At 39.4% G+C, this 25438-nt stretch overlaps 1 protein-coding gene across 4 annotated transcripts in view; it reads right to left on the bottom strand.

Moving 5' to 3' along the window:
- The window catches only part of LOC121312945 (golgin subfamily A member 4-like), an 80067-nt gene that overhangs the window by 42051 nt on the left and 12578 nt on the right, over positions 1-25438 (bottom strand). For 3 of the 4 annotated variants that reach the window (XM_041244927.1, XM_041244930.1, XM_041244928.1), the window contains 9 exons: positions 22424-22498; positions 21396-21716; positions 19318-19365; positions 18069-18125; positions 10414-10512; positions 9366-9513; positions 8491-8666; positions 3993-4076; positions 2667-2814 (listed from right to left, as the gene is read on the bottom strand). In XM_041244927.1, coding sequence (XP_041100861.1) covers positions 2667-2814; positions 3993-4076; positions 8491-8666; positions 9366-9513; positions 10414-10512; positions 18069-18125; positions 19318-19365; positions 21396-21716; positions 22424-22498 — 1156 coding nt within the window. The remainder of the gene's footprint in view (positions 1-2666; positions 2815-3992; positions 4077-8490; positions 8667-9365; positions 9514-10413; positions 10513-18068; positions 18126-19317; positions 19366-21395; positions 21717-22423; positions 22499-25438) is intronic. The other variant, XM_041244929.1, reaches the window with a different exon arrangement.

Below are 25438 nucleotides of genomic sequence, written 5' to 3'. Positions count from 1 at the left end.
GCTAATGGGATAAATGGTCAGGGCTATGAGGCACAGAGAGAAACCAGGTCACAGTTATACACAACAAAAAGGCAATTTGGAGGTAAATACAATGGAGCTCAGGCAATCTCACCTCACACTGAAGCTTAGAATATTTAAAATTAAGATGGTTCACTGTCCTCACCCGCTCATGAAACATCAGGCAACCTTTGGGCAACTTAAGAAGCAACATGTTGAAGGGAACATTTGAACAGATTTCACTGTGTGAATAGATCAAGCCACAAATTCTAATCAATCTTGAGTTAAATAAATTGCTTGAAAATGTCTGCAACAACAACAAACACCACACTTGAAAAGTTGCCAAAAAAGATTGCCTGGTGTGTTACATGTGGTTGAGAATATGTATACACTGGTATACAAAAACGTGTACTTCGTCTAAATAATATTTTGTTTTGTGGCTGTTGGGATAGACAGTAGTTCTTAGTCGGTAACGCAAAAATTCAATCAATGTGTGCCCATACCCACACACAACCACCTTGTCTTCTGTTTATCATACTACAAAATGAATATGCATTTCGTTTTTTTTTTTTTTTTTAAACTGTGCCTGCTTTAACTTCATCATGAAAGACAGTATCCAAAGCGCAGATGAAACGCTCTGCCCTGGCTAGCGTTTGCGAGGTCCCTGCCAACCTTGCATTCCCCCACACACATTACTTACAGGGGCAGTGCTACAGGGATAAACAACAATAAGTGTTAAAATCGGTAAAAAAGAATTCACTCTTTCGAGTGCTGTTAGGCCCGAGAAACTGTGGATTATTTTGATACTGATTCAGCACTTTGAGTTCTTTATGCCACTTCAAACATTTCTTCCTATTTGATACTTGTTCGATAACGAGATTCAGCTGATTGTTAATTTGGTAACTGGATTTGGTTTTCACTCCACTTCGTTCAAACAGTTAATATATTAAATAAATAAGAAAAGAGAAGTGGGGCGTGTATGTCGAAATGAATTTGGTGGTAGAATATGTGGTAAATTGTAGAAGGGAGATGCACAGAACCTAGAATAGCACAGTCTTTACCCAGGAATGTACGGTAGGCATTAAAAAATGAAAAAACGTGTAACTTTGAAAACCTTTTTTTACATTGTTAATGTATAATCATATTACTTTTAGCAAACAATGTGAAATGCTAAACTGAAACCGCAAGCCCTTTTCTAAGTGTTACATTTGAAATGTGTAATACTACAATTAACAAACTGTTTAAATGATTTTGCGTAATGAGGTGGTATTCACTTCTGTTGTTGTTCGGATTGTGGTTTTGTGGACAACTCTTAAAGCCGAGAACAAAATCTCTTAGCCTTCCTTAAAACAGTTGATTAATCAAAATGGGCCAATTTTCACTAAACCTTAAAGACTGTTTGAAGAATGTTTATAAATGAATCTTTGAATAAGCATATACTTGTAAGCCTCTCAGACGCACATCTATCGTATGTACTGTATATGTAAGTTTGATATGCAGACAGACAGAAAGATGTCTCCATATAACATGCGGATATCAAAAACTTGAGCTTATTAATTTATCATCACATCTACCTTTTATAGTTTCAACTATTAAACGAACAAGAATAAAAAATAACTAATGAGTAACCATCTATTTATAATAAAGGACCATTAAACTAAAGTAATGAAAGAGAACATTTGAATAACGAGATGAAAGAATAAAAGATGATCTAGTTATCCAGTTCTAGTTCCAGAAATGTCCTTGACCGTTACTTCTTCTGCTGGTCATCTTAACTTCTTCAATTAATCTTTATTGAGCAATGCTCACATTTGTCTTTTCTTTATTAAACATCATTCTTAATGTCTAATTTTAATAATAACACAAAAATACATATAAAAAATTGCCTGAGATGCAAAGCATTTACTTTGGACAGCCTAGCGCAAGCATTCCCCTATGCTGCAGAAATAATAAAAAGCCCTTACCCCAGTCCTGTTCATACAAGGCTTGGGAAAGGCACCATGATTCACTTATTGGCATGCGAGGATGCACAAAAATAAAATGGAGTGTAAGAATAGTGCACCTCATGGCTATGAAACAATATATATACAATCAATGTGCAATTCAAATAATCAATATGACAGCATTTTTTTAATTTTTTTTTTTAAACGATTATCAAAGCAACTTATTATTTTCTTCTTTACATGTTTTAATACTATGACAGTTCACATTAATAACGAATGCTAAGGCATTAAGTTCTGCTCTGCGCCAATTTTAGGGTGTCTTGGGGTTTCATAATTCACTACAATACTGTTTTGGCTCTCCTCTTACCTTCTATTCTGTAAATCACATACATACATAAAAGACTACTTTGAAACATGCGAGATCTTCTGAATAAACTAACTAAAGTTTGCCTTGCTTTAAACCTCATTCTCTGCAGCAGCTTTGCATAAAGTCCTGTGGAAAATTATGCAATAGAATTAAAGAAAAAAAAATTTTGTTAACTTTTAGAACATAAACTGGTGTAAGAGGCGGAAATGCTAAAACAAGTAGTACATGACACACAAGTAAATGGATTAAAAGAACATTATATTTTACAAGACACATAAGACAGCTGAACTGGACAATGGAAGTGAAAGCAACAAATCAGGTGGGTGTGTTGGTATTGACAGAGGTAGAGAGTATCTTACCAGCTTTCTCTGACTCCTCCTTCTGCAACTGCAGCTCCTCGTGCAATGCTGTAGTCTGCAGGATTTTAGAGCGGAGCTGGGCAATTTCCTCCTCTTTCAACTCCAGAGTCTCGTGCATCTGCCTTTTGGTTTCTGCAATGACCATTCCCTAAGAAAGGAACGCCACGTTTGAAAACGTACAATTAATTTTGTTGAACATCAGTTTCCTTTTCTATATGTTAAATACGTTTGTGTTAGCGTCCATGTTGTTATAATAAATACCTACAGGCAAGGTGCTCTCGTAAGCTTGGTGACAGCCTGATGCAGACTGCCTTTATACAACAGTTTGGAGGAATATTAGTTCAAGACCAGGCTCATTACCTACTTCACTTGAACCTGTTTATCAGAATGAAAATGCATACTGTAAGGTGTATTCAATTGATCTAAAATAATGGCATCTATAATAAGATATAGATTTTGATTATGAAAATAAATCGAACAAAAATCGAACCGTGTATGAAATACTGTTACAAGTGCATTTCTGACTGTAGAAATTTGTATCTACAGGGAGGGTCCTATCAGTGATTTGAAGGGTAGTGGTACTTAGATCTGTCATGATTTAGATCAATTTACTTTACGTGTACATATTTAAATTGCAGTCGGCGCAGCCTAAATGGGATGCTGATAATTGTGATTTCTGCTTAAATGGGATACAGCTCCTGATACAGCTCTAGCACTCTAGCATTCTTCCCAATGCTATTTATGTAGTTTAATTGGGATGTCACTTCATTTAATTGGAATACAGTATTTTCAAATGATGAACAGAGATCGCTTTTCAGAACAAGACAGTTTCATGTAGCACAGTGCAGTGAGTACGTGATTACGCTGTGACTTGCGTAAATTAAACCACGCTGAACTCTTGAAGGAGCTGGAGTCTCCTGCGGTTTCTCAGGCTGCTGTTGCAAAGAAAGTTGGCTTGTGAACATCGCAAGTGCCTCATTTTGGGATAAGATATGAATTTATTCTTTTTCATTTCATGTAGAAATAAATTCGCTTTGTTTAGGAATAAAAAAAAGAAAGAAAATGTCTCCACAGGTGTCTCATTTACCAACTTGAGGTGTAAGTACACAGGGAATTAACTGATTTAGTACTCATTTATGAAGTCACACCAGATTACAAAAGGTGACCCTTCTGGAGGACAAAAGTTAATCTCCGCGGGTTTGCCCTTCCCTATCCCTCAACGGCTCCAAATCAGACAGGCCTATTCTCAGGGCGTGAGCAGTGGAAGATCACCTCAACCTCAGGTCTGATTGGTTCATTCCCTCCTTTAAAACAGAATAAACCCACCTTATCTTGCTCCAGCTTTTCAATCAAATGCTTAGCATCCCGGAGCTGAGTAATCAGCCTGGTTTTTTCAACATTGTCGGATTCCTTAAGAAAACAAACAAGAGCTGGTGTCAGATGAGAGGCTTTCATAATGACTTAAGTATCTGCAAGCCTTAGATTGTCTTTGTTCTTTCTTGTCTTTAAAGAGCCTCAAAGAGTTACTGTAAACGATTTCTCAGGCCGACACCAGAACTGACAGATAAACATAGTTTCACATGGGCGATGCTCTATATAGACTCTGCTTCAACACCATTAACTTTTTCTTGCATGCATTCTGTAAAAACCAGATTGTTATTGTAGGCCACACCACTGCAGTGTTTATTGAGTACAAATTCTTTTACATGAGAAACAGAAGTATTTCCCTATTTTGTAAAATATAGTATTAGGCAAATCTCCACTAAGAGAAAATTCCTTCGTGGCATTACTCATTGCTGTGGGTCACGGAACAAATGTCAATACACTTGGGAAAACAACAATCCAAACTATGTTATTGACCTTAGAATCCCTCTCTTCCATTAGCGCCCTGTTCTGTTTACGACTCTCGACAAGCAAACAAACTGCACAGTCAAGGCATATGCCTACAACAGAAGAAAAGAGAGGAGTGGGTGGGTATAAAATGAGCCCACTGGAACAGAGGGGGATAATGAAGCGTGACAGCTCACACATGGATGGGCTCTGTGAATCAACTTTTGGTAAAGTGATTTAACCCCCCACCCCCAGTCATTTATGCTTGTTTGTTTTTTTTCTATGTTAAGTTTCTTTGACTGAGACCTCTGTAGGCTGTCATTTGCACATGCAATCCAGGTTAAATCAGAACAACTCAGAATGATTGCAAACATCATAAATAAAAATACATTTAAAAAATTGGATCTACTTACACTTGACTGTTAGAGACTGTGGCAGATGGTTAGTACTTCTAGTAGTATCTACACTGACCTGAACATGCAAGTTAATTCCCTGGTTTTCAATGAGTAATGCTGCTTCATTTGCCTTACTTTACATTGCCTGGCAACAGAAAGAACCTGGGAATTTCAATTTTACATATTGATTTGTTTATACTATACTGATTAATTATGTAAATCTGTACTATTAAAAGCACATGGCCATCAGTGTTGGTAAATGTTGTTAAAAACATTATTGTCTTCCTGGCACGGAGAAAACATTTCTAAAGCTGGAGTTGTATACTTCTTGGGAATGTTTTTTGGAATGACACAAAATCAAAGCAAGCCTGTCAAGGGTTTGCTATTCATGCACATGTTTTTCTAATAAAACACAAAACCACAGCGTTTCCTGTAAAATAAAAATAATGGTGCTACGAAAAATGGAGCAAGTAAAGAACAGTCCTTATTTCTCTGTATCAGGGCTCCAGCTTCATGGCTAAACCATGCAGTAGCTAATACTAAAAGAAACAACATTTGATGACAAACATGTAACTACTGTAAAGTTCCTCAATGGCCTAGTTTCCACGTAACGTAAATAGTCAATACTCTCTTTCCACCTTCATGATTAATGCGATGTAGCAAACACATACCTCATGCAATAGGACACGTGCGTCTAAATCACTGTAAGACTTTAAAAGGGTGGGTAAATCGCCTTCTCATGCTACAAATCTGTACAATTGACCAAATACACAATTCATTTTCGCTTGAAACATGCTTACGAGATTTCAGCAGTGAAAATCCCATTTGCGACGTAACCTTGCATGACTTTCTACTATAGTAAAGGCCGTACCGACGAGAAATCCTTTATTATCTGAGAGCTGCTGAAAGTAGAACTGGCAAGATTCTCTGACCAAATAAGAAGAAAATAAGCATACAGTACAAGAGACTTTTTTTTTTATGTGACACCCTGTTGTTTATTTGTTTGTTTGTTTGCAGGTAAGCTGTAAGATTGCCACAGCCGAGACTGGTGGGTGATGTCCGGGGAGGCGGGGACATGAAAGCATATAGGGGAGGTGCCCAGATCAGCACAGGCAGGGCCGAGTGAAACAAGCTGCTTTGTGAATGTGCTGCTGTGAGTGTTGTTTTTGGTGTGGCCCAGGTAATAAATGATCCAAGCACGGGGCCAAGCACTGGGCTTCCATGTTCTTAAAGACTGTGAGAAAAAAGGGGTCTCTCAGGGGGACAGTGGGGAGGGATGAGGCTGCTGTGCCAGTGTAAGGGATGCAAAACACTCCTTACAGGGTACACGCCTGTCTTTCCAGTGTCCACATGGAAAACGGCACATGAGCTGCAAAAATCACGGTCCCTCAAAAACTCTTGTGTGTTCCATACCCAAGCAGACACACATGTTATGCTTATCCTCTTGCACAAGACTTGTGGGTCAAACCCAGTCATGGTATAGAGAGCCGTATACAGAATAGCCGTTAAGTGCGCTAATATTTTGCTATATACGGTAACATAATAACATAAAGTTTACAAAACGCAGAGAGGCCAGTCAGCTCATCTTCCTCATTTGGTTGTTGGTAGCTTATTGATCCCAGAATCTCATCAAGCAGCTTCTAGAAGAACCCCAGGGTGTCCGCTTCAGCAACATTACTGGGGAGTTGGCTCCAGATCCCACAATTCTCTGTGTAAAAAAAGTGCCTTCTATTTTTCAGTTCTGAATACACTCTTTCTAGAGCAGCAATATCCTTTTTATAGCGAGGTGACCAGAACTGAACACAATATTCTAGATGAGGCCTTACTAATGCATTGTAAAGCTTTAACATTACTTCCCTTGATTTAAATTCAACACTTTTCACTATCTATCTGAGCATCTTGTTGCCGTTTTTTATAGCTTCCCTACATTGTCTAGATGAAGACATTTTTGAGTCAACATAAACTCCTAGACCTTTCTCATAGATTCCTTCTTCAGTTTCAGTATCTCCCATATGGTATTTATTGTGGACATTTGTATTGCCTGCATGTAGTACCTTACACTTTTCTCTACTAAATGTCATTTCCCATGTGTCTGCCCAGTTCTGAATGCTGTCTGGATCATTTTGAATTGCTGCTGCAACAGTGTTTGCCATTCCTTCTATTTTTGTGTCATCTGCAAATTTAACAAGTTTGCTTACTATACCAGAATCTGAGTCATTAATGTAGATTAGGAATAGCAGAGGACCTAAATACTGATCCCTGTGGAACTCCACTGGTTATATTGCTCCATTTTGAGGTTTCTCTTCTAATCAATACTTTCGGTTTTCTACATGTTAACCACTCCCTGAACCATGGGCATGCATTTCCTTGAATCCCTACTGCATTCAGTTTGCATTCTTTTGTGTGGGACTTTTTGTCAAAACCTTTCTAGAAATCTAAATAAACCATGTCATATGCTTTGCAATTATCCACTGTCGACGTTGCATCATCAAAAAAAATCAAGCAGGTTAGTTAAACATGATCTCCCTTTCCTAAAACCATGCTCACTGTCTCCCAGGATACTGTTACCAGTTTGGTTATTATTATAGTTTCCACAAGTTTACATGTAATCGAATAAGTCAGGCTTATTGGTCCATAGTTATCTGGTTAGGTTTTGTCTCCCTTTTTGTGGATCAGTATTACGTTTGCAATTCTCCAGTCGGTACAACCCGACACAAGAGACTGTTGCATGATCTTGGTTAGTGGTTTGTAAACAACTGCTTTCATTTCTTTGAGTACTACTGGGAGGATCTCATATGGCCCAGGGGATTTGTTTATTTTAACAGTTCCTAGTCCCTTTAACACTTCTGCCTGTGTTATGTTAAAGTTATTTAAACCTGGATAGGAAAAGGTTGACATGTGGGGCATGTTGCCCATATCCTCCTTTGTAAAAACTTGTGAAAAGTAATCATTTAATATATTTGCTATTTTTTTCTCATAATCTATGATTTTGCCATTTGTATGCAACTGCGACAGATACACAGCAATCTCCATCTTTTTTTTTTTAAAACTGGCTTGGAACCTGATACAAATCACCCAACGTCCATGCAGGACTCGGCAATGACCAATGGGCTCAGCGCCAACCAGTACGGAGAAACTATCAGGGTCGGATATGTAATGCTGGCTTGATATTAAGCAATGTCGCCAAAGGTTAAACCCGATACTCTGTACAGGGCATGGAATGTGTGCGGTGGCCGGTAGCATTGGTTTGCATGCGTATACAGTGTCTGTTTCTGCACGTGACACTAAGTGGGCAAAGATTAGCGGTCAAAAGGAAAAAAAAAAAAACTGCAGCGGTGCTAGTGCATTCCTTGCAAAGATTAAACTGCATATAAGGAAGTCTGCTGCTTACAAAAATATTATATACAATTTTAGAATTATAAACATTAGGCATTTTTCCTAAATAATATACATCCTACCTTATCCTGTCTGTTAATTAGCTAATGGCCTTATTCTCTTTGTAATATTATAAGAGTGAAATGCATTTTAAATTTGGAAAACTCTCCTCATTTCCAAGCTCTCCTCATGGGGATGCATAACACCCAGGAAAGAGGCACTACCTTGATTTTCTCCAGCTCCTCGAGCTGTTCTTGCAGTGCCTCCTTTTCGCTGCCCAGCTGTGCGGAGCGCTCCTTGTGTGTGTGTAGCATCTCCTTGCACTTCTGCAACAGATTCTCCTGCCGTCTCACTCTCTGCTGCAAGGCATCCAGAGTCTTCGACGCATCTCCGGTACCATCTAGTGGAGAGAAGCTGAATGGTCACTAATGGCAGTCAGTATGCTGACACTAAGAGCTTGCTTAGCATAAACTTTTTAAAATATTGGGAATGAGCAGAGGCTGGTGCTAGCACACTAATCTACAGTAATTGGGTTTTTTTGTTTGTTTTTGCTGCAAATACAATCACTGGAAGAAACTGCCTTTTGAGAGGACTGGTTTAGAATGCCAGAACTTTTAGAATTAATTTGCATATCAAGTCTTCAATTACATCACACACATCTATTCGAGTTAAAAACATTATTCAAGCACCTATATGCATAAATCCTATTCTCATCAAGTATGTTAGATTGTATTTTACTGTACACATTTTAATTGCAAAGAAGCAGTTGTGAAATGCTGTTTCCCAAATACATTTCATTCCTAAATAAATGTTCCTATGTATCCCAATGTACTTACTTTGGATGCCTTTAGAAACTCATTCACAAATGTGGTCTACAGTGTAAAGGAGGATACATAGTCTGTGGCTAACAAGTCTGTTCCTTCTGTTCAAAAGACAGGCATAGTGCCAAAGCCCCTGTCTAGGTACGTTGTGAGAGTACCAATGTCTTCTCTGTACAATCAGACAGGTAAAGAACATGCCATCTCACTGTTGCATATCCTATGGGTACATCTTTATGTCCATTCTGTTAGAATACACTTGTTTTACATAGTAGACTTACCTTTTGACAGGTTAGTGTTTTCTGTGTTGAGCTCCTGTTTGGAGATCTGAGGCTCCGATTCCACCTGTCTTTCTGCAGCCTGAGTGGTCAGCTGGGTAAGGTCAGCACTCCCCTTATCGCTGTGTAACCTCTGCTTCAGCAAGGACACCTAAACACACAAAAATGACCATACCAATGCTGTTTACTACACTGCGGTCTAAGATATGCAAAGATATACTGTACATGTTGGAAACATCAACTGAGGCAATCCCATTTTTACAGTGTTTGAAAAACAGTAGACCTGTTTGTATCTAGTTTAATAGTGACCTTGGTAAATCCCAAGGTCCATATTAAACTTGACCCTTTTTGATCTTCAAAACCTGTGCAGTCTCTGATGTTTTTCTTGTGCATTTTCCATTCTCAGTGTTGGATCTCTCTCTTGCACCCTGATCACAAGAGACACATTCACCAACGTTTCATCAGTCTGTTTTCTTTTCTGTCCGTGTGCAGTTTGCATATGATGGCCTGATAAGACTGAGGCAATTAAACAATTACAATACATGTGTTCATTGATTCATGTCATGTATTTTATTGCTGGCTTTTCAGCTAAGTCTCTATGCTGGTCTTGCTGCAGATCGCCAAGCTAGACATGCTTCTAAATTTCACCATTTGCCATAACTCTTCCAAAAAATTGACAGCAGGCTCGCTTGCCAGCCAGGCCTTATTTTTGTAGTTAATCATTTTATTCAAATGTAAAGAGCATAACCAAGGATAAGATAAAACAATCTTTAAATATTACAAAATCAAGGATTTACAAATATCATATTGCCATAGGAGTTTAAAAACAAGTTTTGAGTCTGCAGTGTGAAAAAAAGCGGTCAGCTGACGGCACACACTTCGAAGGACAGCGTGTTTGTCTTCGTCGCTCCCAAGTCAGCGCGGGGGGTGGTAGCGGTGAGCTGAACCGAAAAAAAATTGGATATGCAAAATTGGGAGAAAATAATAAAATAATTGGCGATTACTAAATTATTTAAATTAAAAATTATACCAAAGTGGTAAAACACTCTACCTGAGTCTGGAGAACCGTGATTTGCTGATCTTTCTCCTCCAGTACAGCATCAAATTCCTCCTGTAAATGCTTCTTAGCTTGCTGGTCCATCTGCAGCTCCTACCAAGAATTTAATATGCCATCAATTACACTGTGTAACACAATTTTTGTTCCCTGGTAGTAAGTGCTATTTCCTAATTGCTTATGCCTCAAAAGTATAGAAAATGGCTATTGCTTTTGTGACCAGGACAGTGATATTTTGAAATGTACCTATTTCCAATGAGAAAACGGGCGAATTTGTGTCTTTTCGTTCACATAAAGTCAGAAAAAAAACAACATATGAATCCAAATTAACATGTATTTATACTAAAGTAATACAAAAATGACTACAAAAGATTTAGAAGTGAGTAGTCTTTCGATATTTACAATTATAATGTAAATCACTTTCACGAATCAGCCCCCAAATGTAGTCTCCCATTATGTTCTCGTTATACTGTCCTTGGTAGCGGCGTTCAAAGTCCAGTATATCCTGGTGGAAGCACTCGCCTTGCTCCTCTGAGTACGCTCCCATGTTCTCCTTGAATTTATCAAGATGAGCATCAAGGATATGGACTTTGAGGGACATCCTACAGCCCATTGTGCTGTAGTTCTTCACCAGAGTCTCAACCAGCTCCACATAGTTTTCGGCCTTGTGATTGCCCAGGAAGCCCCGAACCACTGCGACAAAGCTGTTCCAAGCCTCTTTCTCCTTACTAGTGAGCTTCTTGGGGAATTCATTGCACTCCAGGATCTTCTTTATCTGTGGTCTGAAGACGACACCGGCTTTGACCTTTGCCTCAGACAGCTTAGGGAAGAAGTCTTGAAGGTACTTGAAGGCTGCCGACTCCTTATCTAGAGCTCTGACAAATTGTTTCATAAGGCCCAATTTGATGTGCAGTGGTGGCATCAGCACCTTCCGGGGGTCCACCAGTGGCTCCCACTTGATGTTGTTCCTCCCCACAGAGAACTCGGTCCGCTGTGGCCAGTCCCGCCTGTGGTAGTGCGCTTGTGTCCCTGCTGTCCCAAAGGCAAAGATAGCAGGGAAACTTGGTAAAACCGCCTTGGAGACCCATCAGGAATGCCACCATTTTGAAGTCTCCTAAGACCGCCAAGCCGTACTCAGCATACTTCAAGGCGTCCAGCAAGGTCTTGATGCTGTTGTAATCCTCTTTGAGGTGCACAGAGTGAGCCACGGGAAGAGACGGGTACTTGTTACCATTATGGAGCAGCATGGCTTTGAGGCTCCTGGATGAGCTGTCAATAAAGAGGCGCCACTCATTCTGGTTACAGGCGATTCCGATTGCCTCAAACAGACTGGTCACATTGTGGCAGAAGCAGAGCCCATCTTGACGGGTGAAGAAGCTGGAAAAAGGTTGGTGACGCTTCCTCTGATCTGCGACTTGCACACTTTCATCCAACAAGTTCCACTGCTTGAGCCTAGACGTCAAAAGCTCGGCATTGGACTTGGTGAGACCAAGATCTCTAATCAAGTCGTTGAGGTCTTTTTGGTTGGGATAGTATGGGTTTCTCTCCTTAGCTCCACCTCTGAAATTGTCATCTGGATCTACAACGTCTTCCTTGCTCTCTGACTTGCTGCTCTCTTCTAAACGGCTGCTCTTTCTCCGGAGGAGTGGGTACGGGGAGCTCATGGCAGTGTGGCACCGGGGCGACGGATGAAGGAAGGTCTGGATACGTGATAGCAGGTGCATTATTGCCAGTCCGACGTTTGGAAGGGTCCACCATGCAGAAGTAGCAGTTGCTTGAGTGGTCAGTAGGTTCCCGCCAAATTCTTGGGATAGCGAACTTCATGGCTCTCTTTTCCCCTCTGTACCATCCTGCAAAAATACATTTATTTCACGAATGACTAATGTGTAAGAGATTCTCGCAGCATTTTTCATATATGACATATTTTTTCAATAACATTGAAAATTGTAAAACATTTTAAAATTAAAAACTTTTACAATTTTAAAAATTTTAACTAATTTTATAACATAAAATTCCGAGCAACAATTGTCCATCTTACCTTCCAGTTTTTTTGCAGTGCTCGCAGGTGAAATGAGGTGCCCAGGGTTTGTCTTGATCCCCAACAGGCATGCCGAAATATGCCTTGTAGGCCTCACACATCTTAGCAGATGCTTCCATGGAGTACTTTTTCGCTCTTGTCTTGATAAATTGGCCGCAGACATAGCAAAATGCGTCTGCCGGATGCTTGCAGCCTCTTGATGCCATCTCAGAAAAATGCAGAAATGTATCCACTTAGGCAGCTGGAACTAAACTGAACTGGTGGGCTTAAGGCCCCTGTATTTATACTACTATTTATATTACTGGAAAGTTCTAGAAGTTGCTCCAAGTTTACTCAGCACTGAATCTATCTGGAATGTTCTGGAAAATAGGTACATTTCAAAATATCACTGTCCTGGTCACAAAAGCAAAGTTTGAGGGGAATAATAGCCATTTTCTATACTTTGGAGGCATAAGTAATTAGGAAATAACACTTACTACCCAGGAACCAAAAAAAAAAAAAAAATGTGTTACACAGTGTTATTACTCCTAGCAGCGTACTCTCATACATGTTCAGTCTCCAAGCACTCATAACTAATGATTTTCTGCTACAAAAGATATGTAACTTTTTGTTTCATAATACTGAGTTTTCACACTGATGCAAGAATTAATACCCTCTATAACTATGAAAATGTACAGGTTATAAAAGGACACAACCCTGTCTGATTAACTACTACAAACACAAAACCAGCTCTGAAAAGCTCCTGCCTGACCTCAACTCTTGTTCTGGCTCATATTTATGCCTGGAGGCTTTCTCTCACATCACTGAGCAATAATCTCCCTCTGGGAACTGATGGAATTGGCATTGAAACGTGTGTATTCAAGAATGACTACGGTCTACTGCACAGAAAAATAGTGGAAAAAACTGGTTGCCCTCTGCTCTAGGTCCCCCACTGCTTTTAAAATGTACTTATGTGATGCTGGAGGCAGTACTATTGGGTACCAATTCCAGAATCTAAGGAGCCCCTAGTGCTCAGCTAATACCACAACACCTTCACTTCAAGAAAACGAGGATTACCTGTAATATGGCCACACAAAAAGTGAACTCCCAGTCTCCATGTTGTTTAGCCAGGAGAAAGAAACTGATCGATTACCCAGAGATCACTGATATAATACCTTTGACGCAAAAGCTCATGTGTGTGGAAGAAACCCCATTACAGGTAACCTTTGTCTTCCTACCTTGTATGATGAACTCCACACACAAAACGAACCAACCCAAAGGATTCAGACAAGAGGGTGGTAGGTTAAATGTTAGTCAAGGAATATGTAGATAATAAACAGAGTAAAACTAACGACAATAATACTGTTTTTATATAGAGCCTTTCACAGTGGACCACCATGACAAGGTGCTTTACAAGATACGAGACTAGGGTGTGTGAATTATGCACCAGCTACAGAGTCACTTACAACAAACTTCTCACCTGAAATACAGAGCACAAGGAGGTTAAGTGTCTTGTTCAGGGTCACACAAGTCAGTGGCTGAGCTTGGATTTGAACCAGGAACCTCCTGGTAAGGAGCCCATTTCTTCAACCACTGGACCACAAGCCTCCACAGGCTGAGTGCAAAACACATTCAAGTTACAACGCTAATAAAAGGTCTCGAAAGAGGTCAGGTAGCAGCGTGGCAAATATCTTGTTTTGAGCAGATTTTAATTTTACCCCTATGGTAGCCATACCTTACCCTGCGATTGATCCTGAAGATGGTTTCTTTATAAGGCTGCAACCTAGCTCGATGCAGGATGAGATCCAATTTGAAAGTCTTTTCTTCTTGCCGAGATCACTCACTAGAAATGCTGTTTTCTAAGTTAAGATTTGTTCTTGCATGTAGCCAAGGTTCTAACAGTGCTAACATAAGTTTGTTAAATACCAGACTAAGGCTTCATTGTGACATTCCCAGCCAGGTAGCATGTTGGAGATTGCAGCAATGTGAACATTAACGAAGGGTAGAGAGAACCCTTGTGAAACAGGTGGCTGAGTTATGAGAAGATGGAGAGATATCCAAGCAGTATAGAGATTTTGATTGGCACAAGAGAATAACTTCTTTCCATTTGCCTGTATAGGCCTGAAAAAGTGGAATGTTTTCCTTCTTTTTTGTTTTGTTATTTGGATTAAGTAGGAAGTTTTTTACTTGTTCAGGCAGGTCTTAGTTCCTCAGCAGCTGCCCTTCAATCTTCAAGCTGCTAATATTAACATAGGATTGTGGTAAACATCTTCCATTGTTCTGGGATAGCAGATCGCTGCTCATCTGTACGGCCAGGGGCCTGGCTTCTGCCATTTCCAGGATCTCCGAGATCCAGAACCTCTCGGGCCAATGAGGAGCTTTAGGGTACTGGCTTTGTCTCAACACTTTTTTTTTTGAGGGAGACCGTACTAGTCAGTCATCTAATACAGACAGATGTAGATGCCCATGCACTGCTACTTCAGCCATCACCATGCTGAACACCCTGGGGGTTGTGGAAATGCCGAAAGGGAATCTCCTTGAATTGGTACAGACAGTCCGTCATGAAGAAAAGAGGTATTTACTGCAGACGCTGTGTATATGACGGCATCCTTCAGCTACTTTGAAATCACAGTCCCCTGGTTGAAACTGCCTTGATGATGGTAGAGGGGAAATCATCTTGAATTTATCCTGCACAATGCAAGTGTTCAAACCCCTAAGGTCTATAATAGGTCAGTACTTCAAGTCTCCTTCACGAATACAAGAAACCTCGAGTAGAAACCCTGCCTCTGTAAGGATATCTGTCCTATGGCATGTAAATAAAACATGGACTAATGTCTTCTAGTAGAATAACTCCCTATGGGCGTAACCAGTCCTTAGTGTGTGAATTATGCGTGTCGTGGTGGTTGAGACCTAAACCGTACCTGTGTAGCCCTACTGTATGAACTCTAGGACAAAGATAACTGATGTTCTAGTCTGCCAGCCTGCCAGAAAATTAGATTGGTGGTAGGAATATCAGGAAGCAGAAACTTACCTAATTCCTTACTATGGTCACAGGGGGACCTATATGGCCTGGATCCTTGGCTATGCTGAAAATGGGCTTGCCTTTCCAAAAGTTGATTAAAATCGGCTATTGCCTAAAAGACAACTGTCTGTTGTAAAGCCACCACTGCAGGATGTACCTCTCACAGCTGCTGAGCAGAATCAGGGCATCAGTCTCGCCTCCTTCATATGGGACAGGGGATACTTCAGACCAGTGCAAAAGAGGAGATCCCCTTTGCATTTCATATAGCACTTGGCAAGTGGCGTCACTTAGCAATAAGCAACTCGTTAGCAATAATGCGTAGTCAATAACTCGGTAATCCACTTTAACGCCCAGTGACTGGTTAGGTAATTACACAATGACGGGTGCACAGGAAAACCAATTTTCCAAAAGAAATTGATAAAATTATATAAAATGGTTGGTCAATACAAATCTGTTCTATTTGGCAAGTTGTCTAGAAGTTTAACTAACGAAGGCAAGAAAAAAGTGGCAGATAATCAGGGATGCAGTAAATGCTCTAGAGGTGGAGCAGAGAAACAGGGGTGGAGGGTGGAGCAGAGAGTACCTGAAATGAGAACACATGGTTACATCTGGCAAGCAGAACAAAATGAAAAGAAGGGAAAATGAGGGAGATGAAAAACCTCAGATGAGGAAAAAATGGTCTAAATAATAATTGGTGAAGTAGCTGTTGCTGATATTGTGAGGGGATTTGAATAAGCACAAAAAGAAAAGCAGATAACAAAGCACTTTCTGCTGCCTTTAACCCAATGCAAGTAAAAACATATTTTGTTATCCATCTAAGTAAGCAATAATGAAAATAAATGTAGTTATATGAAGTTACACAACTTGTTAATACAATTTGTTGTTATTATTATTATTATTATTATTATTATTATTATTATTGTTATTATTATTATTATTAACACCCAGTGTATTATTATAGCTGTTTGTACTCCCGAGATATCTAATGACAGCATTTAACACAAATATTTTGGCATATGAGATGGCTTGAAAATTAACGGAATTAAAACCTTTCCTGCATATACAGGTGCTCATTCACAGCAGGAGACAAAATTTGGTATTTGAGATTCATCTATGGCAAATGTTTTTATTTGAATTGTGATGTATGTTTTTGTTTCAAATATCTTTGTTAGGTTAAAACTGATAAATAAACTCAATTTAGATTTGTTTCGGCTTAAATCTAAAAATACGTTTGACCACCCTAAGACTAATTATCTCCTTTCTTGGCAATAGGTACTTTGATATTGATTCTGAGTCTATATATGCATCAGCAGGATTTAATGGACCCGACATAATCTTTTCCTTCATATTTCTCCACCGTTTCGACGACGAACTAGTAGTATCAGCCCCACTGTATGTTCTAATAGGATCTGCAATGAAAATTGCTGCTTGCTGCTGTTGTCTGGCTGTCGCAGGTTTCTGGTAAAAATTGGAAATGTTGCAGCACTGTGAAAATTTTATAAAAACCCATGGTTTTATTTGCAAGGTGCTTATGATTGTGAATCATCACAAATCGCTTTTGTGAAACAAGGCCCAGCAGTTTGGTTTGTCTGTCAGCTGGGAGTGTGGATGTTTTATCTGAAGGCACCTCTTTGCAGTGGCAACATTCGCCACAGCCCTGGCGTTGGTGTCAATGGTATCACATGTACTTGTAGGTAAATCAAGGTCACATACTTACCCCCCCAGGGGGTGCACCCGCAGCTGGCGTAGCCAGGATGGAATTCAGCTCAAGCTGAAGTTGCCTGCTGGTACCCAACAGAATTTAACTATTCTGGGGAGACATGGCAGATTCCTCCCATATACCTCCAACAGGCCTTCACAACACCTCATGGAAGGGGAACTCTTCAGAGGCTTCTTACTTAATTTTTTTTCCCCCAAAAAGATGCTAAGGAAACTGCCATCTGTTTAGGTCTGGCTACTGATGTTGAGAGAGGATGGAATCCTTCTCAACACAGCATCAGCATATGTGTATGCTGGTGATATCTCCATATAGCCCAATTGGGCCTCTAGACTGCCTCATAGAAGGGGAACCCTTGAGAGGCTTTTTTATCCTTTGCATCAGTGATACTCTTATTCACTTCTATATAGGTCTAGGTATTGACATTTGAGAGAGGATGAAATCCTTCTCAATAGTGCGTCACCACACAGCCACTCTACCGGATCTTTCTGTTTGAAGAGGATAAATACGTGACTTTATCTGGTCGCTGAGCTGGAACAGTTGCGCCCTTCCCCTTTGTGTTGGCGTGCCTGGTCTATTGACACACATTAAAACACAGATCCCTACTACAACACGGTGAAGGTTTTTGTTTTTCTTATCTTTTTTACAAACACTAAATAAAAAAACAAAAATGCAAAACATCTATACTTACTTCATACCCAAGCAAGCACAGGAGAAGTCTGGACACTGATTAGGATATGATGTGGGGTTTTACAGAGGAGGGGCACTGGCTTTCGCTAAGAGATCAGTTTGTTTCTCCTGACAAAGCAACATGGAGACTGGGAATTCACTTTGCATGTGGAGTTCATTACTGCTACTACTGTAACATGCTAATTTCTTAATAATATAGCATTTACCTCTCGCAGCTCGCCAATCCTGCGAAGTGATTTGTCTTGACATTGACTAAGTATTGCCTAAATAGAAATAAAAAATAATAACAATGAAACATATTTTAAAATTAGTCTGAAGACAAGAGACAGCAGAATGTCTGAATTTGACATCTACCCCCCTTGACGGATGTGTGTAGTACTGGATGAGATGGATGTTTTTGTTTGATCATCATTACACAATTCAAATTTAAAATTCCCTTACAGCCCTCCAATCCCATGACCGAGCCAGCTTCCACTTTTTATACCCAGGAACACGACAGCGGACGACAGTGAGCTACTGACCTCCAGAGGACAAAGGCCAGCCCTGCAGGTGTCCACTTTTGAGCTCACTGGGCACCTGGCCAGCAGGGTTTGCTATTTTGCCTCCCTAACCCACGGAAGCGCCAGAGCCAATGCGACGTTCCCTTCGGAATCCCCAGCAAAGACCAGCTACTTCGCATAGCCAGGACACGAACCTGTGCTGTATGACTCACCTTGCACACCAAACAGCTGTGCTTTTACCAGTTGAGCCACTCAGAGACTCTGTGAATAACAGTTTTTAACCATATTTTAAAACACTGAGTTGCAAATTGGTAAGTATCTAATGCTGAAATGTTTGTTATTTGGCCAAGAGGCTGATTTGATCAACCTATATCTTGCCAGGATAAGCTACAGCTAGATTTTTAAAACATTTTATAGCACTATGGAAGCACCCTGGAATGCATTAACCACTATGGTAATTCCAGGATTATCCCTAAAAATAAATGATGTAATCCAGGTGGATTTCCCAGTACCTTAAAATGCTCAAAAATCAGCTTTGGCTTATCGGTTATAAATCAATTCAACCCCTTTCTTAAACTGCTACCTCTACAGTACAGTACGTACTTTGCAAGTTGATTGCAAACAAATCTCAGTATCAAGGTCCAAAGGAAGTGCTATACATTAAACTAATAATCAGACACATGGAGGATAAATCAGCTGTAGTATGTGCTGGAAGTGAACTCTCTGAATGCCAGAGAGTCATTTCTTCACCTTATTTTTGAGGGAACAACAACATTAGTGGGGATTTGTGCATTTAGTTATGTTAAAAGCATCACTGGGCAACTCCATGCATGGATACATCTGTGCTGGAACTGCTTTGCCGTGAATAATGCTGTTCAGAATTGAAGTGCTAACCCATCAACAAAACTAGTATTGCATGTTTTGTCTTGACTAATGTTCAGTACATGCATCTTACCTGGACTTTTTCTTTATCTCGCTGTACTGTTCGGTAGGCAGTGACTAGCTGCAAGTGAAAAAAGAAAGATATATTCTATAACATGCAGTATCACTTATAACCAGTGCTTAATTTAACAAAATATAACAGTGGCTGTATAAAAACTTATGCCAAAACCAGGTCAGCCTGCCAGACTCAAGTTAAGATGGACGCAAGTCATCTTGGGTCTGAGTGAAAAACAGACATAAATTCACTGGGATTACAGAGAAAATGAGAGGGAAATCCGGTCAGACCATTAATGAATACTAATCACAATTCTTCTTCTTCTTCTTCTTCTTCTTCTTCTTCTTCTTCTTCTTCTTCTACTACTACAGTTTTTTTTTACATTTTTAATATGCTTGAATAGTTTACATATAGGAACCGTATCTACCACATTTCAAATCATTGTACAACAGGTTAGTAGTAGACTGCACTCTACTAATACTGCAGGTAATAACCATAACACTAATAATAATAATACAGTGTGTTGTGTTTTGTAAAGCCATAGGCTGAGTTTAAAAACAACAACATAACTGGATTTCTGTATGCTTCGATAGTATTGCAATACTGTATTGCAATTTCATTACTAGTGTTACCACAGAGGAATGGTAAAAGGCTATATAAGAATTATGAAATTTGCCATTTGCTGTATTTTGAACATAAACCAATGAAAATGTCATAACTACCACATGTGTTACTCAGCCTCATGGCTTTAAGGTATAAACTGGAGTTGCACTTCAACAGTAAAATGTCTTTAAAATTTGCAAACACGAACACAGAAAGTAAAATACCAAAATAAATATTACATCATATATGGAAACTTCATATGTAAAATCTAGTAAACAATTAAAGCACACCTGTGATTCAATATAAAGTCGGATTAGGCATAGAAAAACTGCTTTTGTCTTTGTATACATAATTCATTTAAGAAGTGACAGATACGTATTTGTACATGCCCTACAACTACTGCGACTGCTATTAATATAGGTTGTGTTTTGCTGTGTGGCTTTTCAATTGACGGTATTACATAAAAATGAAACGGCAGTCAAGAATAACTTCCGTACTTGTTAATATTTGACCATTCACGAGCACACACAAGATACAATAATAGGAATAAACTTTCAATTGCCAAAAATCACCTTACTCAAACATGCTTTTTTGATGCAATATGTTTAAGAAGCACTGAGACAAATGCAACTGGTGACACTGATGAAAAAAAGAACTGCAGTGACCCCTCCTAAGTAGAAAACACCTTTACATGTACACTTATTAGACACATCTGACAGTGCTTGGGTCAACCTGGTTTTGGGACGAGTCGACTGCGAACCAAAAATTCAAGCAGACATGATAATTAGCCAAGATCAGATTTATACTCTACTGACAAATACTGTATATGTTCAAATACATCAATGTGCACTACAGTTTTGAACTACATAGCTCATCTAACTGCTTAGCTCATTATACCAAGCTGGAACATTGCTGGAATCCACGGACATGCAGCTTCTACCCATTACATGTGTTGCCCCCTGAATGCATCACTAGATTAGTGCTGCCACATGGTAATGTCTCTGAATAACCTGTAATCTTTTACCAAGGAATCTTCATTTACATGGAACATGCTTCCCTTTTATACTTGGCTTACCATTTGGAGTGCTGAGAGTCATGCGACCACGGTTTTTATCTGGATGAAGGCGTCTGCTACATAATTAAAATAATAAATCGCACCAAGTAAACGATCTTAGCAGGAGACCCACAAAGTGCTACATTGGATTCTGTGCTCTCTTGAAGCTAGTTCACTTTACTACACTCCAGGGACAACTACAGGTTAGGCAGTGGGAATGGAGGTTGAATTTCAATTCTTTTGGTGACTGGTAAGTAGATTACATTGGCGAGGCAATATTCAAATTAGACATTTTATCCAAAATATCCCATACAAGGCGAATGATTGAAACAATATGAATAGTCATTGCAGCACTACAACATAATGTACTCAGTCATTTTGTGGCCTGCTATTATTTCCTTCAAATGGGCAACAGTGCAAGTAATCCTTTTAAACCCACCTCTGAATACTTCCCCCTGTAGTTGCTCACGCTCCTCTCCATCCTGCGAAGCCTGTGATGGAGCTGCTCCTTGCTGAGGCTGTCTATGCTGCCCATGGCGTCCTCAGCCTCACTCTCAATGTCAGAGGGGGGGTCATACGTGGGGGTGGTGGCAGACTCTGGATCCCCCAGGCGGTTCAGGGACTCCCGCGAGGCGCTGCGTACCAGAGACTCCTTGGAGGGGGAGCGGAACAGACTCTCCTTAGAGGGGGAGCGGAACAGAGATTCCATGGAGGGCACTCGCAGCTGGAGCTTCTGTACAAAAGACTGCGCCTCAGGCTTCTACAGGCACAGGAAAAAGAGATTAGCCATTTCAGAAATCTCAAGCAAGGATTTCTTTACAGAAACTAACAAGTTAAGAAAGACAAGGAGACAAAAAAAATTCAGCCTGCGTACCACTTAAAAAACCTGCTCCATAAAAACACTTAAAAAAAAAAAATTTTACTTTTGTGAACAAAAACAATGCACCTTGTGACAGACTGTATATTAAAGCTAGTGTGCACCTAACATTCCAGTCTTATGTACACTTTAACTATCTATACAAAAAGGCAAAATGGTAGCCATTAGTTTTGTCACCGACCAACTTTGCCCCACCTACGTAACCCTGCAAAAATGAATTCGGTTCATCAAATACTAGAAATAGCGGATATGATGTGTTGAAAGTTTGTCAGCTGCAGAGTTAAAAAAAAAAGTTCTACAACTGCAGAAGTGGATAACAAACAAGAAGGTAAAGGTTTATAAGCCATGGCAGTTCTACAAATATCATGACATTTCCAGATAAAGATTGTTCAATGCAAGAGTCTGACCTGGTGCCTATTAAGAATGGACAAATAAAAACACCCATGATAACAATACTCAATTATTATCGCACAGTGTTGAGGAGCATACTCTGGGTATTGTGTGGATATGTTAGCATTGTGGATGCCTGTGCCTTGAGTAAATAGAGGATTTTGCTGATAAATATAAGAACCACCAGCTTTGTGACTGACCTGTGGGCTATCCGCTTCATCTCCATTAACGCTACCAGCGGGTCTTGCAGGTTCTATGGGAGGCTTATTTACATTCTGAGGAGAGATAAAAGAACAGAGTGAATAATACCTGCACTAGAACAAGGTTTTGTTTAACAACAATCGCAGCCCACTCCCAATTCTTCCAGTTAAGAATTACTAACTGAAGCTAATTAGTATTGCTTTGCACGTCACCGAGTTGGTAAGAGATGCCCTCATGCAAACTGGAACCAAGGGGGTTAAAAACTAAAAAACTAAAATCTACAACTAAGCAGCCATAAGTGGCAACAAAAATTAGTAGGGCATTAACTGAAGAAGCAGTTGGGCATTACTTCACTCCACTTTCTTACTCATGGTGTTAGACATGAAGAGGAGAAAAGTTACTCACAGGAGATTTATTATCTGTTGTAGAGGCAAATGTTCCAACTTGCCTCGTTTAATGGGAATAGCATTTTTATTTTGAAACATAAATTGACAAAAAAGCAGGTCATACTTTGAGAATTAACTTTGCTCCATAAACTAGGGCGTACATATTGAAAGCGTTAATGCCTGGTAACAGTTACAGTTCTTTCAATTGGGCTTTAAAGTTATTTTAAAGTGGTAAAACCATGGTCTCCACTCGACAGTATTTTATTTTTCTAATTTATATATATATATATATATATATATATATATATATATATATATATATATATATATATATATATATATATATATAATATAAACACACACACACACACACACACACACACACAGTGCCTTGCAAAAGTATTCAGACCCCTGACCGATTCATTCACATTACTGAATTACAAATGGTACATTGAAATTTCGTTCTGTTCGATATTTTATTTTAAAACACTTAAACTCAAAATCAATTATTGTAAGGTGACATTGGTTTTATGTTGGGAAATATTTTTAAGAAAAATAAAAAACTGAAATATCTTGCTTGCATAAGTATTCAACCCCCACACATTAATATTTGGTAGAGCCACCTTTTGCTGCAATAACAGCTTTAAGTCTTTTGGGGTAAGTATGTACCAGCTTTGCACACAGTGTTGGAGTGATTTTGGCCCATTCTTCTTGGCAGATTTGCTCCAGGTTGTTCAGGTTGGTTGGACGACGCTTGTGGACCGCAATTTTCAAATAGTGTCTCAGATTCTCAATGGGATTGAGATCAGGACTTTGACTGGGCCACTGTAGGACATTCACCTTTTTGTTCTTGAGCCACTCCGATGTTGCTTTGGCCTTGTGCTTGGGATCATTGTCCTGCTGAAAGGTGAATTTCCTTCCAAGCTTCAGTTTTTAAGTGGACTGAAGCAGATTCTCTTGCAGTATTTTCCTGTATTTTGCTCCATCCATTCTTCCTTCAATTGTAACAAGATACCCAGTCCCTGCTGATGAGAAGCATCCCCACAGCATGACGCTGCCACCACCATACCTCACTGTCGGGATGGTGTGTCTTGAGGCATGGGCAGTGTTAGGTTTGCGCTACACATAGCGCTTTGAGTTTTGGCCAAAAAGCTCTATCTTGGTCTCATCTGACCACAAAACCTTTTCCCTCATGCTTTCTGGCAAACTCCAGATGTGCTTTCAGATGGTACTTTTTGAATAACGGCTTCTTTCTTGCCACCCTCCCATACAGGCCAGTGTTATGCAGAGCTCTTGATATGGTTGACCTGTGAACCATTACTCCACTCCCAACCACTGAACTCTGTAGCTCCTTCAAAGTGATTGTTGGCCTCTCTGTGGCTTCTCTCACAAGTCTCCTTCTTTGTGCCCTGAGTTTTGAGGGATGACCTTTTTTTGTCAGTGCCCGAGTGGTGTGATGCAGCTTCTACTTCCTGATTATTGATCCAGCTGTGCTCACTGGGATATCCAAACACTTGGATATTATTTTGTACCCTTTCTCTAATCTATGCATTTGTCTATGTACTTTATCTCTAACTTCTGTAGAATGCTCTTTGGTCTTCATTTTCATTTTCCTTCAGATTCACAGCCTTACCAATGACCCTTCAACAGTGGGGTTTTTATCCAGAAAATGTGACAGCAACTTTAATGGTTCACAGGTGGAGGTCAATGGTAAGGTAATTGTGTTATAATTGATAATAATAATTGATTCTGAGTTTCAGTGTTTAAAAATAAAATATCAAACAAAACAACATTTCAATGTACCATTTGTAATTCAGTAATATGAGAGAATTGGTCAGGGGTCTGAATACTATTGCAAGGCATTGTATGTATGTATGTATGTATGTATATATATATATATATATATATATATATACATATAGATATCTTATATATATATATATATATAATATATATCAGACGGACAGAAGTCTGCCTGTACCAGGACACATTTTAGATTTATCATCCCTTACTATAAGAATACTAATTGTAGAATATGTAGTAAAACTGAGACAATTTAAAAACATAGTATAATACTTTCAAACACTAAACAGAAATTAAATAGAATAGTAAAAAACTTTAAATGATAATCAATTTCCTTGGATTTCTTGTCTTCAGAATTATTAAATCTCTTAGGCCACAGCAACAGTTCCAGTAAAAACCTGGACTGGAGTACCAAATTCAGCTGGACTGCAGACTTTAGATTGGTTGCGTTGGATCTTAATGCAAGGACTGCGCATGAAAAACAAAAAATATTTTCAAGAATATAGTATAAAAAGTTAAATGCATTACTGTAATAGCAGACATCAGTGTGTATTCTAATGCAGGTTGACTGATAGGAGCAACATTCTGCATGACTGTAGTTAAACTAGTGCTGAGAAGACATGCAGGCAGAATAAAAATTAAAGGTGCAGAGTAGAGCCCTGAAGTGCGACCGGGAAAAATGTACTTTGTTGCAGGCGGGACTGGTGGGCAAAAATTTCAGGATTGCAGAAATTTGCGGGAACAGACTAAATCTCTCATCTGTTTACCAAGAGCAGGCTAATCAGGAAATTCCCAATTCTTTTCTTTGAGCTTCTCTTTTGTATA

The sequence above is a fragment of the Polyodon spathula genome, chromosome 3, assembly GCF_017654505.1.
Source record: "Polyodon spathula isolate WHYD16114869_AA chromosome 3, ASM1765450v1, whole genome shotgun sequence".
NCBI classification, from domain to species: domain Eukaryota; kingdom Metazoa; phylum Chordata; class Actinopteri; order Acipenseriformes; family Polyodontidae; genus Polyodon; species Polyodon spathula.
Note: the sequence above shows the minus strand (reverse complement) of the source record. Positions and strands in the feature narration are given on the sequence as shown.